We start from the raw sequence: 15,941 nt of genomic DNA, 5'->3' as shown, positions 1-15,941 counted from the left end.
CTTCCCCCAGCTCCATGTTGCTCTCTTGCTTGCTGTTTATTTCTCTTCTCCCCCTGTGCTCTATGTTGCTTTCTCTTGCTGTTGTGTTATTTGCCTCACCTGTGCCCTTTGTGGTAATTCCACACACCCTTTTAGTCCTTCACATTGCTTTCATCCCCACCCATGCCCACCGTATTGCTTTCCCACGAACCCCCACCTTAAAAAAGTGCTTTGAAAAGCCCCTTCATCATTTTGTAGGTGCAAGCATGGATGGTGCGTGCGTTGACAAAATGTCACGGCCAAAGCCTTTTTTTTTTTTTTTTTTTTGTTTAGAAAACTAAACTTCTTTAGCCATGCTGCACAGAAGACCCAGAACCAGAGGAAGTCTAGGACCCACGTTTACATACCTTTCCGATGCAGCATCTACAAAATGTATTGACCACTGTCAAGTTAAAAACAGATCCTCTTTTCTAGAGAACCACCACCACCTGATTCAATTGTGGTGTCCGCTGCCAGATACTTTATTGCCTCCTGATCACCATCCTCGACTTCACACAAAACAGAAAGTAAAAGAATGGACTTGTGTAGGAAACACTTTGTACACCATAGATAGTCCTAGGAATGCAAGTTCCATTGCACTGAAGGGCGTTATAACAGGGAGCTGTGGAACTCTGTTGTCCATTTTATGGATCTTGTTCCTGAAGAGGATCTGGAGGATTACCTTTGACCTGACCATCATTGAATCCAATAATTTAGCTGAAGTCAACATCTATCATGGCATCTCTCTGATAGGTAACTCCTACCTGAAGCTCACATCTTTGATTCCTTATACTAAAAAAAACCCCGCATAATGTGCCTTTCTGGGTCTGCTCTTTTTGGTTTTCACATTGATGACGAACTCCAACCCACTGTAAAATAATCTTCTGAAACCGTACAATCTGTCAGTTTAGAAAAGAGAAAGGAGGTTCAGTTTAAGAGGCTAAGATTTACCCATATTCCCTTTTGCAAATAGCAGCAACAATTGCGACTTCAAGAGCAGCAGTTGCAAAATCATTTTTTTCAGAGACAAAAATCTCTCAAAAGCGGCGCTCTCAACAACCTCCTGTGGCTCTGGGTAAAGACCCCTTGAGCAGAACAGGGACTCTCACTCTGCTACAAACTTGTTTGAGGGAAGGAGCGTTTTCAACTTGTATCCCTTTTGACAGAAGAAAACCTAAAACTGCTGGGTACGAAATATTGTGAAAAATGGTTAATGAATTAGATTCTTTTTTTTTTCCATCTTCTATTTCACCGAAGGTGTCCAAACCTCTACAATTGAAACGACTCAAAATAAAGATTCTTATGAATAGAAATATAGAGAGACTCCACAATTTGGAAAAAACAAGGGAATTTTCTGCTGTTATTTCTTGATTCAAAAGAAAAGTCAGAATGTAGAGTTTCATCTCACCCTGGATCTCAAATATTCCAACAAATGAGTCAAAAAGGAGTAATTCCAACTGTTTTCTCTCCATCAGATTTTCCCAGTTTAGCAGAGGAGATTGGGTGGCATCAAGAGACCTATAGAATGCAAGCACATGTGTGCATGATGCATTGTACCTTTGATTCTGAGTAGGACACTCACACTATCGTTTTTGTTCCCGCCCTTTCGGTCTCATGTCCACTCCGAGGGTTTTAGCCAGATATATGACAATAGTAGCAGCAGCTCTGGTAAAGGGGAATAACTTGCTAAGCCAACAAGACATGGAGGCTTTCCTAGCCCGCCTCTGTGACCTGAGTCTTCAGATCATCTCTTCGGAATCCTTCCTTCAACCAGTGCAGACAATCCTATACCTGGGAGACACAACTGGCACACTTAATGCAAACGTGTCTCTTTCATAGGAAACTGGCACCTTTGCTGATTAAGATTGTTTCTCTGAAAGCAACAGCAGCTCCAGCAGTCATATAGTTATTATCCATCCTCTACCTCAGGCTCATGCATCTATCTAGTGATCAATACAAGATTACATACACAGCTTTTACAGAAATGCCAAGAATTCCATTGGTGTCAGAGAGCGGAGGCTGGAAAGAGACAACAACCTTGAACATCTCAGGCATTTAGTCTCTCGAGTGATGGTGCAAAATAATTAACATGCTGAAGGGAGTCCCATTCCACAAACCTCCTACTTCCATCTCTGTACTCGTGGATGTGTCACTAGAATGCTGGGGTACCCACAAGTGAGATCTTTAAGGTAAGAGACCGAGAGAGGTCACCTGCCCATAACTTGACTTCCCCGTTCAAAAGGGGGGAATATTTCAAATTGGAGGTTGTCGAGAAAATGTTATATGTTCACAAGTCATTGCAGTAGAGAAACCCGTTTTAAAAACACTCTGACACAGAAAGAAACTGAGAGCTGCGGGTTGCCAAGGTAAATATGGAAACTAAAGAGGGACACTGCAAGGCTTTATGAACGGGCAATTGGTCTTGAGATGAATACTTTTTTTTAAATACCACGGTAGCCCAAAATCTTCCTTAGCTCCTGGTTGCGTCCCCCTGTTGCTGCAGCTGAGAGGAACCACTCCCGATCCTCCAGCTGTGCAGCTCACTGGTTCAAGCCCCCGAGTCCACACGACTTGCCTGCACTGCTATAATTTCTTGCGTGGGTTATTTCTTGTGCCTATTGTGGGTGGGTTATTCACGGAGTAGGAATGCAATGTGAGCCACACCCAGAACTTCTACAAAAGCTTTTCTAGGGCAGGAAGCTTCCCTAAACAGCATGAGCTCTATGGGTAGCTTAGGCTACCTAATCAGATCAGCAACCGAGAGCAAGTGATAGAAAAACAACTGTTATTTGCACAGTTGTGGACTGAAAAGGATCAAAGGCCTATATAAAACACGCATTGGCTGAGACAGTGATTCGGGCCTTAGCGGGAGGTGCAATAGTTACATTTGCTTTGTTTTCTGTTGCAAACACATGCCACAAAAATGGAGTATGGGGGGGTGGGGAGGGGTCAATAAAAAGAACATCCCACTTAGGTGTGGCGGCTATGTTCTTAAGATGCAAATTCATTTTAGTTGAACAGCACATGTATGCTTGGATCAAACGTAGAAGCCCTTTTAGGTTTTGATGGACATTACAGGAAAATATGATACTTGTTGTTGCAAAGAAAATGATACCAACCATAGGCATTCTCATGATGGAGATACTAGTTAATACGGGGATTAGCCCACAACCATTCTATTAGGTGCGGATAACCTAATTGGATTATAAATAGCAGCTTGCCACCTTATAGCTCCCAACCTCTGTACAGGGCGGGAATAATCTCTCCTGGGTATAGCTCACAGCCTAAACAGGGTAAGAGTAATTGCTTCCTGAGTGACAGTTACTCCTGGGCCTACCTTATAACTCTAGAAGGTGGGAATATTAATTTTTCAGTTTACCTTTCAGGCCTCCCAAAAGGGAGGGGGATATATCTGCTACTGGGTATAGCCCACGGCCACTGTGGACCTGTGTATGGTCGCTCTTTCGTACAGTTTGCAGCCTTTATACAGGGTAGACATAGTAATTATTGTAAGATGTAGTCCACAATTACCGAAGAAGGTGAAGATACCTTCTCCTAAATATAACTCATTACCACTATAAGACAAGACTATTGCCCCTAGATATAACTGATAGTCACACTAGTAAGTGTGGAAGTCAATTCTGCACATAGCTTACATCCAGCACACAGGACAGCGTAGTACAGGATATTCATCTAGTAAATGGGATAGTTGTTTCTGGATATAACCCACCCCCTTGAGTAAGCTTGTATAGTCACCTCTGGGCTTAACTTTCGGCCACTTGACAGGGTGCGACAGGCAAGCCACCTCCAGGTTCTTTCCAGTTTAGGTCCCCAGGGTGAAGACAACAACTTGAGACTTAGTCTCACTCACCAGTTGTAAATACGACAACACTGTGACTCCATCAAAGCCTTCAGATATGAATGGTATCAAAAGCATCCCACTGCCAGCCTGACGAGATAGATCAGTATTCCAACAAATATCTGTCACCCTTCCGATTCACTACCCCCCTTCTATCATGACTAATATCCAACACTCGGTGGAGCTGCAGTCAATTATAAACCAATACAGGCTGCATAAAAATGCATTTTACCATATGGATCTCTTTCCCCAAATATTCTGGCCTCTCCTAAAATGCAGTACCCTTTTCAGTCTGTGGAATCTAACCACTCATCCACTTTCTAGACAGGCTTGGCGTAACTTTCTAAAAATATCTGCTGCTCACTGATTTCCACAGAGGGACACTAAAATACCCCTTCCCCGCAGATCCCGGATATCCAAATGACAGTTCCTTGACATAATCGAATTACATTTACAGAAAGGATAAGTGTCTATCCTGGAAAATCTCTCAGCTTCCCCACTCTCACCCATGCCTGCTTGGGTCCATTAGAACTCTTGAATGGCCGACCCTGGGCAGTAACATCAAGGTGGATTGTAACATGTAAGGATACCATAAAGAGACCTGCAAATCCTATCAAGGCAGTCAGCATTAAACTACGCTTGCATGACCTTTTCATTGTATTTTACTGTATTCCGTGACTGGATTTTGATGAATATTGTCTTTACTGCTACTGTATGCCTTTGACAATTGTTTCATGGAATGTTAGAGGCCTGCATTCGCCAAATAAACGGCAAAGAGTCCTGTCCCACCTTGCTAAACTTAACGCTGATATAGCATGCATACAGGAATCCCATCTTTCAGCCGAAGAATCTATTAAATTAAAAAGAGGTTGGGTGGGTGAGGTCTACTTTTCCCCAGGGGACGGTAAGCGCAACGGTGTCGTGATTTTGTTTCGTAAATCTCTTCCTGTCAAAGTTATCACAAGCAGCACTGATCAATTAGGTAGATGGGTCCTGGTGAACTTTATTTTAGATAGGGCTCCCATATCCATATTAAACATTTATGCCCCAGTGACAGGCGACGCTTCCTTTTGGACCTCCCTGGCTCCATACATTACACAACACTACGCTGACAACTTCATCTTGGCTGGGGATTTCAATGAGATTCTTGACCCATTTCTAGACAGACATTCATCCACTGCTTATATTCCCCACAAATCCCACAAATCTTTCACACAACTCATTCACCAATTTAAACGAATCGATGCATGGAGATTATGTAATCCTACTTTACGAGAATATTCTTTTTTTTCCCCGCCTCATCACACTCAATCAAGACTGGATTATTTTTTTGTTTCACATCACCTTTCTCAATCCCTTATTTCTTCTGATATAGGATCTATTTTAATTTCTGATCATGCGCCGGTTTCCATTTCTTTGGATGTTCTTTGTAAACCTAATTCTGCTAAGAAGTGGCGCTTTAACAATTATCTTCTCCTTGATTCTGATTTTGTCTCCTCTTTTACTTCCTTTTTTCACGAATACTTTTTGATAATTCTGACGAAATTCAATTTCCGGTAATCTGGGACGCTTTTAAAGCTTCAGCTAGAGATTTTATAATTCGATATGTCTCTCGTAAACGAAAGAAGGCACAGCAAATTACTAGGATCTCTTTTCTAAAATAAAACGTTTAGAACACACTTATTACACTTCAAGATCCAAAGAATGCGTAAGTGAACTTATTGCTGTCAAACTTCAATTTAATAAAGACACCATGAATAATGCTTCTAATTTCTTGCTCAAGTCTAGTGCTAGGTTTTACGGCGGTCAGAATAGAGCTGGGAAACTATTAGCAAATTACTTAAAAGCTAAACAAAATAGGGTTAATATAGAATCCATTCATGGTCGTGATGGCTCACTTAAATATAAAGACAACGATATATTGCAGGAGTTTCATCACTTTTACGAGTCACTTTACTCCTCTGAATCAATTGCTTCCGCAGACTCTATATCTCGTTTTCTCTCAAAGATTCAATTACCCTTTGTTTCACCACCAGATCTTTCACCATTGGAATTAGATATATCACAAATAGAGCTCTCTCGAGCTTTGGAAACTCTGAAACATGGAAAGGCCCCAGGACCACACGGTTTCACAGTTGAATTCTTTACTCACTTTTCCAAATTACTCATTCCCAAATTACATACTTTAATCTCTACTTTTCTAGCTTCAGGTTCCGCTTCTGGTACTTTTTCTGATGCCCTTATTTGTATCCTTCCCAAGTCAGGCAAGGATCCGCAACATTGTAAAAATTATCGTCCAATATCTCTGGTAAATGTGGACTATAAAATTTTCTCGAAAGCGCTGGCTTTACGTTTAGAATCCCACCTACCTGGGCTTTTGGGCAGGGAGCAGTCTGGTTTTGTTAAAGGCAGAATTCTTGCAGACAATACTAGATTGTTCTTTGATATTCTTTCTAAGACTTCACATTCATCTCAGTCTCTCGCAGCCATAGCTCTAGATGCTGAGAAAGCTTTCGATAGAGTTGAATGGTTATATCTTTTTCAGACCATGAAATCGTTTGGCTTCGGACCAAAAATTTCCACATTGATCTCGCTCTTATACTCTCATCCAAGGGCGGCCATATCGGCAAATGGTGGCTTATCCTCTTACTTTTCTCTTCACAGAGGGGTTAGGCAAGGTTGTCCTCTCTCCCCTTTCTTGTTCAACCTCGCACTGTAGCCTTTCCTAATATGTATCCGCCAGAATAATGACATCATGGTTTCACTTATCGACAATCTAACATTAAGATGGCTGCTTATGCCGACGATGTCCTACTGTTCTTGTCTCAACCCAGATCTTCCCTTCCTGCTTTTTTAACTGAGGTGGAATCCTTTGCTCACGTATCAGGCTACAAATTAAATAGGGACAAATGTGAGATTTTACCCCTTAGGAAATTCACTCTTAAAAATGATTTCTCTGTTTCAGGCTTTACGTGGACCACCGAGTCTATTAAATATTTGGGACTTAATTTCACGAAGTCTCTTAGAGGTACAGTTACTCGTTGTTTAGATGACTGTGTTAAAAAATTAACTGCCCTTACGTCCAAATGGCATCCCCTTTATTTGTCCTGGTGGGGGAGATTGGATACGATCAAGATGATGCTTGCGCCGGTCGTCCTTTTTACTATTTCCAATATTCCATTTTCTATCCCCTCAAAATACTTTAAGAAAATTAATTCTATTCTTTCCTCCTTTCTATGGGGTCACAAAAAGTCTCGCATGTCTTTGAAGAAATTGATGCGTCCTAAGACGGAAGGCGGGGTGAATTTTCCTAACTTTTCTGTATACCATAAATCTTTCTTGTTACATCAAGTGTCTAGGTGGATTTCGGATTCTACCTCCTCGTCTCCTCTTTGGTTGGACTTGGAGCTTTCTTTCATCTCTCCCTTCTCTTTTAGGGAATATCTTATGTTTTCACGCAAACCGCAATTCACATCTACCCCTATTATTAAGCATACGTACAAAATTCTTCCAAGTTTGCCTATCTCATCCTTTTTTGACCAACCTATCTGGCACAATGATTCCATTCTTATTAACAAAAAACCCATCTTTTGGAAAGCGTGGAGATCTCGTGGTCTTATCTGGGTTCACCAATTATATCACCAAGGCCAATTTCTTTCCTTTGCATCAGCTGCTATCTTCCTTTCATTTTCTTCCTTCGTTTCGTACTAAATATGCCTTATTACTCACTGCACTTCAAGATGCTCATGTTGTATACCTTGCTTCTTCTTCTCTTGCTTACCCAGAACCCTCTAGTATGCCTTTATTGTATTCACTACTCCTTAAAGCAACCAAAGCTTCCAAAATTTATGCTTCTCTTTTAACTTCATCTTCTTCTCGTATTAAATCTAAGACGGAGGAGCAGTGGGAAGAAGATTTACACGTCTCTTGGCCCATTGATACTTGGGATAAAATTTGGTTGAAGCTGCGTAAATCGTCTAGAGCTGCTAATGCTACTCAAACACAATTTTTTATCTACAATCGCTTATTACTTTCACCACTCATTCTCAGCAAACAGTTCCCAAATTCCACAGATTTATGTTGGTCCTGTTCCATGCCACATGCAGATCTTTTTCACATGCTTTTTGATTGCCCCCTAGTCCATAAGTTCTGGGTGCAGGTGTGGTCCCAGATAAATAGAATTTTCTTTTCCACACATCCCTTTTCTGTTTCACACGTTTTTCTGGGGAGTGTTTCTTCCATTTGGAGTCAATGCCCATTGCGTACACAAATAATTGATCTATTGTTAGCAGTCGCCTTCCAACAAATTACCAAAAGCTGGAAAGACTTCACCAAAATATCGTATCAGGCTTGGTGGTATGCTGTGTGCTATAATCATAGATTAGACACGACTTTTGTATATCCACTGACTCTGGCTGCAAAAAGAAAAGAATTGTGGGATCCTGTTACCTCCTTGTTTAATGATAGCGCCAGATGCTCTTTGCCATTATCTCCTTTGCAACAGGAAGTCCCCAAACCTCCATAAAATGCCTCTTGATTGTTCCATATTGTTACATATCATTTATGTTTCATTTTCCACTTGTGTTCTGTTTTTGTACATTACATACTTCATATTGCTGTTCTCAACTCCCTGAAGGTTTCAATGGTATACATTTTACGAGTTTTCAGTCATGCTTATGGTTTATGCTTAATATCAATTGATTTTTTTATTTTATTTTTTATTTCTCCCTTTCTTTATGACCGTTATCCAATTTTATTGTATTAATGCTTGATTCTATGTAACATTTTTTGTGATTGATTGTGTTTATTTTGTCTGAAATTACTTTACTAAAGATACATTTGAATGTGAAAGGCTGTCAGCATGCTACAAACTATAAATTGAGTGCCTATGTCTCACATCTGTTAATCAATCACACTGCTAAGCTCTGCATCTCGTAACCTAATAACTGCAGCTCGGTGGTCATTGCACACAATATGGATTAAAACTAGAACAACACCCTTCCAACCAAAAAATGTACACACCATAACATGCTACCCTTGGGGGACAGTGATTCAGCGCCCCACTTAGCGTTAGTAAGCGCAAAATAAAATTTACAGTGCAATATAATTTAGCTCTGAAGTTTTTCCTCTTGTCCATTTCGGCAAAGATGGCACTCATCAAACAGACAAGTTAACTACCATGCACTATATCAACAAGCACATGGGACCAAATACAAGATCCTGGTCAATGGAAGCACAGCTGATCTGACACTGGGAATTAGTGAAGGACATATCTCTGTCATTTTGCAGGCTTACAAAGCAGGAGAGAGTTTGGCAGATTTATTTTATAATAACACACATAAGGGCAAGACAGTGTCATACTTGGGAACATATTTCAGGACTGGGGCACTCCTAAAAGTGATTTACACACCACAAGACAAAACTGTGAAATGCCATATCTTCGCATTCAGGTTCCCAGAGCCTAGATCATGCCCATTACCCTTTTCATAGGATACGTACAAAAAGAGGAGCAATCATTTCCAACACTTTGAATACATATAGTTCTACCTTGCAGTGTATAAATAATTCTGAGTACAAATCCATAGTATTGTTTTTTTCACCTTTAACTGTTAAGTACACCAGGACCTTTAGGCTATTAATTACAAATAATCAATTTCCACATTTCCTGATACTCATTATTTTCCAATCACTGATAAATAAGTACAAGTTTCAAAACAATTAAAGAAATTACTGTTCAAATTGGATAGTGAAACGTTTTTAGTTATCATATATATGGCCAGATCACTATTGGCCTGGAACAACAAATTTTCGCCTGAGCCAACACTTGTTTCCCTTGTATGCATGTTTTCTTTGGGGGGAAAATCTTTTAAATGGTTTTGCAGGGATCCAGCATGTGAGTGAAAACATTTTATTGGTTTTGGATTCAGGGAGAATTCCCACTATGACCGAAAACTAGGATTACAGGTAAGTAACTTTTCCTTATATTACAAAGGTACAAAGTTCCCCGGGAGATGATAATAATGTGTGTGTCTAAGGGCTGTTCCGCGCCTCCGCTGGAGCGCTAGACGTGTGGGTAGGTCTCTAGACCCGGGCTGCTCCTGCAAGAGGCATCATTCCTCACTAAGCAGCCCCACGGGAACAGACTGCGGGGCCCACTAGGGATACACCTGGGGTCACCCCGATAGAGCAGGACCTTCTGGCCTGCCACCCTACTGACCCAGAGAGGTTGTATTTTTTATTTGTATTTGTCTTTCATATTCACCGTGTAGTACCGAGCACTTTTAGGTCCTGAAGAATTGCTAGGTAGGCAAAAACATGTCGACCACTCTAGAGGGTTGAGGTAGTCCACTGTGCCCCTTACAGTCCCTATCTCCCCTCCCACCTTTTTAACTTAGGGAGCCAGCCACGCGAATAAAAGTGTTTGTGGACTGACGCACCTTATTTTAACCACCCTACCCTCACGACTACACCTTCACCAGACCCCTCACATGCACTCAACCAGTGGCTGGAACAAAAGCACTCCAACAAAGAGCGCCTCTTCGGCGCCCGTCGGACATTGCAGCGCCAGTCTGACGAGGAGCAGGAGATCAATGATGAAGCATGACATCTAATTAACTGGATGTGTGAGGTCTTCTAGTTCCAATAAGGGAACATCTGTCCCCTGCCTTTGCTCCCCTCCCTTAGACACACACATTATTATTATCTCCCGGGGAACTTTGTACCTTTGTGATATATGGTTGACTGGACATGTACACTGGACCCCGCTAAATATCGTCCACATAAGGTTCCCATTTTTGTATTGAAGTAACTTTTCCTACCAGGAATCTCTGAAATGTTCTGTGTTTAAGTGCTACCGGGATGTGAAAGTAGGCTTTCCTGAAGGATAACTATTCCTAGTTGGGGAATGATTTAATGACGAACCAGCATCTGCAACTTCTCTTTTCTTAATGCACTTGTTTGCCTTTTGTAGATCCGAATTTGGGTTGTTCAGTGTTCTGAGACCTTTCTTTTGAACGAGGAAATACATCTAGTAGATATCTTTTCCCATTTGGGGGTGTAAGGACTGGGTCTGTGGCTGTTGTTTGTAGTAGAACTGGTGTTTTGTTGTTCAGTAGATGTAAGTGAAAAGTGGAAACGTGATAATACTTTCTAAACTGCAACGATGTACAGAGTAGGGGAAGTTGAAGTAATTTTCAGTTTTTCTGGGACTTGTTAACAGAATCTGGTTGATGCTGTGATCAAGACAAAACCGGATTACTTTCTTTGGTGGTAGGGCTGTTGCTGCTGGGGCTGTTGGTGCTGCTGCTGGCCTTGTAGCTGCTAGAAAGTGATTTGAGCCCTCTGAGGCTGGTTTGGATTATATCGCCTGTATTGAAATCTGAAAATCAATTCTCTTCTTCCACACCACAGGCCTTTAAGGTCTCTGTGTCTGCCTTAATCCTCTATAGCGTTTAGGCTATGTGCAGACTGAAGGAAAGGTCCAGAGAATGGAAGATTTAAGATGTTTGTTGTGCATTAGGAGACACTCGTAAGGGGTTTGCAGTAAGTCTTTCTCTTCATTTGGCAGATTACATACCTCTTTGTCAACTATGACCAGGCTCTGTCATAGCGGGCTAGCACGCCATTTGCACCCACATTTTAAGCCCAGGCAGCTGCACTGTATATGTTTCTGTCCAATGTCTTGTGTTTTGCTTTACCTACTCAGAGGCATAGGTGGTTTTGGGACTGAAACGCAACCTACAGCTTATATTTCTTTTGCCTGCTTAGAGCCACTATAGCATTTGCTGGAGACAAGACATCCGCGATTTACCCAAAGCCAGGCACCCAAGAGAGTAAAGGCCTTGATTGAGCCCTTTACTGCAGCTTGTCAACAATAACTGAGACTGAAATGTTTCCACAGTCATATTCAACTTTGCCACTCCCCGAGCAATACCTCTTGAATGGTGCAAATATCATCTATTGATAAGGCTTTAAATGGGAAGCCAGGTGGGGATGTCTGAGGTTACGCTGTAGAGTCGGTGTCCAAAAAGGGCCTTGAATAAAATGATGAAAAGTAGGACAGAAGTCTTTCAATTTTTTGTGGCGACACTGGCACGCCTGAAAGAGACAAAGATGTTATGGTGGCCATATCCGGAGTCACTAGAATCTTTGTTGGAGAAGGTACCGGATTAGAAACCTTGGGCATCACAGGTAGAGGTAGAGGCTTCAGCAAAGTCTGCACAAGATCTTCTGGAGGAATAATAAATGTCGGAATTAGTCTTTTCTCAGGATATTCTGAGGTAGAATGCATTCTCCCGGTAGTTCCCCCTTTCAATGTCTATGTGTGGGTTGACACTGAATTCTTTGACAGCGAGTCCCTTGATGGTGAGATCTTCTACGTCAGTGGATGTCATCGACGTAATGAGTAGTGAAAATCCACATGTCAACATTGCAAGTGTCCATGACAGTGATAATGCGGCAGTCTATGGTGTCTGCATCAAGCCTGTCCTTTATGGCTAACAGTATTGAACAAACTCACACTTTGATGCTGGTAACCTCAATGTCAGATGAGCACGATGCTCTTATTTGGAGTGGCAGTCCTTCTTGTGCCTACTCCATTCCTTGGATCTCTCAATTGGAGAATCTTTAGGGACTGAGAATGTAGGTGCTGTAGAAAGTGTCACTTTGCTGGCTGCTTTATTGCACGCTCCTGCACCTTGCTCAACTTGAATGAATGAATGAATGAATTTAGTACTTCTATAGCGCTAACTGTCACCCTACGCGTATCCTTGCGCTTTTGACTGAAAAGGCAAAGCTTGATGGAAAAGAGGTCAGGCCGAGTATATTGAAGCCGGAAGGCTAAGATTTTGGAAAGAGCCAGGTTTTCAGGCTCTTACGGAATTCAGTCAGGGTGTCTGCTTGTCTTAGGTTCAGAGGGAGTTCATTCCAGAGGAGGGCGCCCACCACATTGAATGCCCTCCCTCCAGCCCTGGCCCGTTTAAACCTGGAGACTGCCAAAAGGCTGGCACTCGAGGAGCAAAGATTCCGCTTGGGTTGATACCACCTACATTTTTCCTGCATGGGAATAGGTCCCAGTTTGTGCACTGCTCTGAAAATCAGACATAAGTACTTAAAATGTATCCTGTCCCTAATAGGCAGCCAATGTAGCTCTCTAAGAGCCAAGGTGGAAGATGAACTGCGCGACCTATTGAGTGCCAATTTCGCCGCTGCAGACTGTACTCTCTGCAGGCCCTGGATGATGTAACGTGGGGCGCCCGAGTACAGAGAGTTACAATAATCCAGCCTGCTTAATACTGTGCTTCTTACCACCTCCGGGCGAGAGTCCATTGGTAGTAGCGGTAGTATTTTTCGTAGCAGCCGTATCAAGGAAAAGCATACATTAGCAGTCTTATTTGCATGAGACTCCATCTGGAGGTTATCATCGATCCAAACCCCCAGGTTGCGTACCTTCTTGACCTTCTGCCTCTTGAGGTCATCCTCCAGCCTGCCCCTGAGGCAGATGCCCTCATTATCTTTTAGGGTCTTCCTAGGCATCTTTTGGCAGAAGTGGTATTCTGCCCCAGCATGAGAGCTCAAGAGATAAATGATACACAGAGCATGTGGTTCATTTGCAGCCTTTTTTTCTCCTGTACATTGTGCACCTGTCAAACAAATAAAGTAGATAAACAAAATACCTGTTAAGAAACACTTGAAAAAGACAAAGAGGTTGAGCGAAATCTTAAAGGTAAAGACAAAGTTTATTTTCTAAAGAAAAACAATGTTTAGAAACGCTCAGAAGCATTCTGAGATCCTCTCAGCACACTCCGAAAAAAATAAATGTTTCTCTCCAGCGACTGCCAGTACAAGGCATGATGGGAGAGGAAAGATTGCTGGATTCTTAAAGGGACAGTCTCCATATTCCTTAAGTATTCACCGCTGCTTATCTGGCTGCTCCTAATTACATTTCTACTTATTTTCCGATGTGTTAGGGCAGCCCTAGAAGTTCTGTTGGTTGCAAAGAATTTTTCTCGTATTTTCTAGGAGTAATATTTCCTTGTTCTAATGTAAATCAATGCAGTGTGAAAAAAATTGCAATTTTGTAAATTGACTGGTGATAGGTTACAGTGATTTCTATGTCAACAATAGCACTTTTTGTGCTTTTCAATTTGCCAGAGGTTAGAGCGACAATACACAAGGTGTTGAAATCAAATAAAAACTAATTTTGAAAACCCCAAAAACTATAATTCACCATGTATGGAGTACTGAACTATCTACAACTTTCGCCCCTGTTGTGCACTGCTTATGAACTTACATATTGCATCACTCATGACATGTTAAATGGCATCATTGATGGCCTCACTGATTATTAATGTTAATATTCCTATCTTGTTTCCCCGGTCAGATGCCTCCTGTTCATGCAGTCACGAGATACTGGCGACCTTATGAAATCTGTTTTGCCCTGTATAATGAATGACCTCTTTTGCTTCTTAATTTTTTCATGGTTATTATTGCTACTCAGTTGTTGTTTTGTTCTTGTTTTGCTGTCTTCCCCGCAGCTGGTTGAAGGTCACAGATTACGTCTCTGAGAAGAATCTCCTTGTGTTTCAAGGTGCTAAGGTGAATAGTTTGAGAGGGGTGATCAGCAACCATAAGAGTAGATCTATACATATTTTTGTAAAGCGCAAACATATCCCCCAGTTAAGGTTTCAAGGCGCTGGGGGCTGTTTGGGAGATAAAGTGAGCTATTGACCCCTGTGCTCCAGTCAGCCGCTCTGGCCGCTGTGCCACACCTCTCCCTAGTAGAATTGGATGCCATGGGTACAGGTGTGGGGGTGGGGGGTGTCTGTTTTTTTTTATGTTAATATTTTGCATGAATGTTGTGGCAGTCTGTTTGCAGGCATGAATGACTGTTTTGTTTGGGTTGTATATTTATGTGGATCATTATGTGTTTTAGTTGACTGAGCGTTTGGTTGTCTCAGGGCAGTAAGCATTTTACAAGTGAAGTAATAATGATCATACCCACTTGCTCATGTTCAGATGTGTGTAGGCCTGGTCCATGTGTGTCGTTTGGCATGTCCTTGAATTTACGACTTAGTATGTGTTTGTGTGTGTGCGAATGGATGCAAATGCATGTGCCGATTTGTTTGATGAACTGAGGGGAAAGGAAAGGCTTGCACTACATCATGTGAGCACTGACTGCTTTTGGCTTTTCCCTGCACCCTTGCCTGGACCCAGCAGTAGTACCAACAGGTAATGATCTTTGAACATACCCTCCAGACTCTTAGTTCAGAGAAGGACCCAGTGGGTTTGGGTGTAGGTATCCCAGTTTTCTGTAACAGTAGTACCTGGGTACTGGGTGCAGCACATTGCTGAATTTCTAGCGCCATATACTCTTGTCTGGAGTAACTTCACTATATGGCCTGCAATACCACCACAGTATGCCTTTCATGGAATGGTTTATATGTTTTTGCTTCTCAGAAATTCTCTCTGATTATTGAAATTGAAAATGCTCATTTAGAGAGCCCCACTCCCTATATCTTTGCTCTTTTTCACCATTAATCACTTATTGTAATTTCTATTATCAAATTTAGATAATCATTTATGTTTTTAATAAAGTTGTGTGCCAGATCATCAAATGGGCCCCAAACTATAAAAGATTCAAGTATGCTTTTCTGATGGACTGCAAACAATACTAGTATGTTTGGGAAGGATCTCTTTAGGAAAAGAGAGCGCTCTTAAGAAGCCTTTGAAGTGTGAAAATGCAATACTTTTTTTTACTATCACCTTAACTCTCCCCTTCTTAAATGATCCTCTCTAGAGGCTGGGCCTCATCATGCAGTCCTTGATATCAGACTCCTCAGAAGAAAATAATGCTGAACCATAAATCACAGCTGTGAAGAACACTATACCTTGGGTGACTTTTTACTATAGAACACATGCCAGACCTTTAGCTTGTCAACTTTGAATTAATAGCAGTGCCTCGAAATCAACATGGTCAGAATGAACACAAAGTAGCATAAAAAGGTTGACATTTAAGGGACTCCTCCCATGAGAAAAGCAATTGGGGTCAAATAAATAATTTAAG

The 15,941-nt window shown here is 41.7% G+C and overlaps 1 protein-coding gene across 9 annotated transcripts in view; it reads left to right on the top strand.

The window, feature by feature from the left end:
* The window catches only part of EXOC7 (exocyst complex component 7), a 339,430-nt gene that overhangs the window by 279,407 nt on the left and 44,082 nt on the right, over window positions 1-15,941 (top strand). For all 9 annotated transcript variants that reach the window (XM_078654573.1, XM_078654571.1, XM_078654569.1 and 6 more), the window contains one exon: window positions 14,413-14,473. In XM_078654573.1, the coding sequence (XP_078510699.1) occupies window positions 14,413-14,473 (61 nt within the window). The remainder of the gene's footprint in view (window positions 1-14,412; window positions 14,474-15,941) is intronic.

This window comes from Lissotriton helveticus, chromosome 7 (genome assembly GCF_964261635.1).
Source record: "Lissotriton helveticus chromosome 7, aLisHel1.1, whole genome shotgun sequence".
NCBI classification, from domain to species: Eukaryota; Metazoa; Chordata; class Amphibia; order Caudata; family Salamandridae; genus Lissotriton; species Lissotriton helveticus.
Note: the sequence above shows the minus strand (reverse complement) of the source record. Positions and strands in the feature narration are given on the sequence as shown.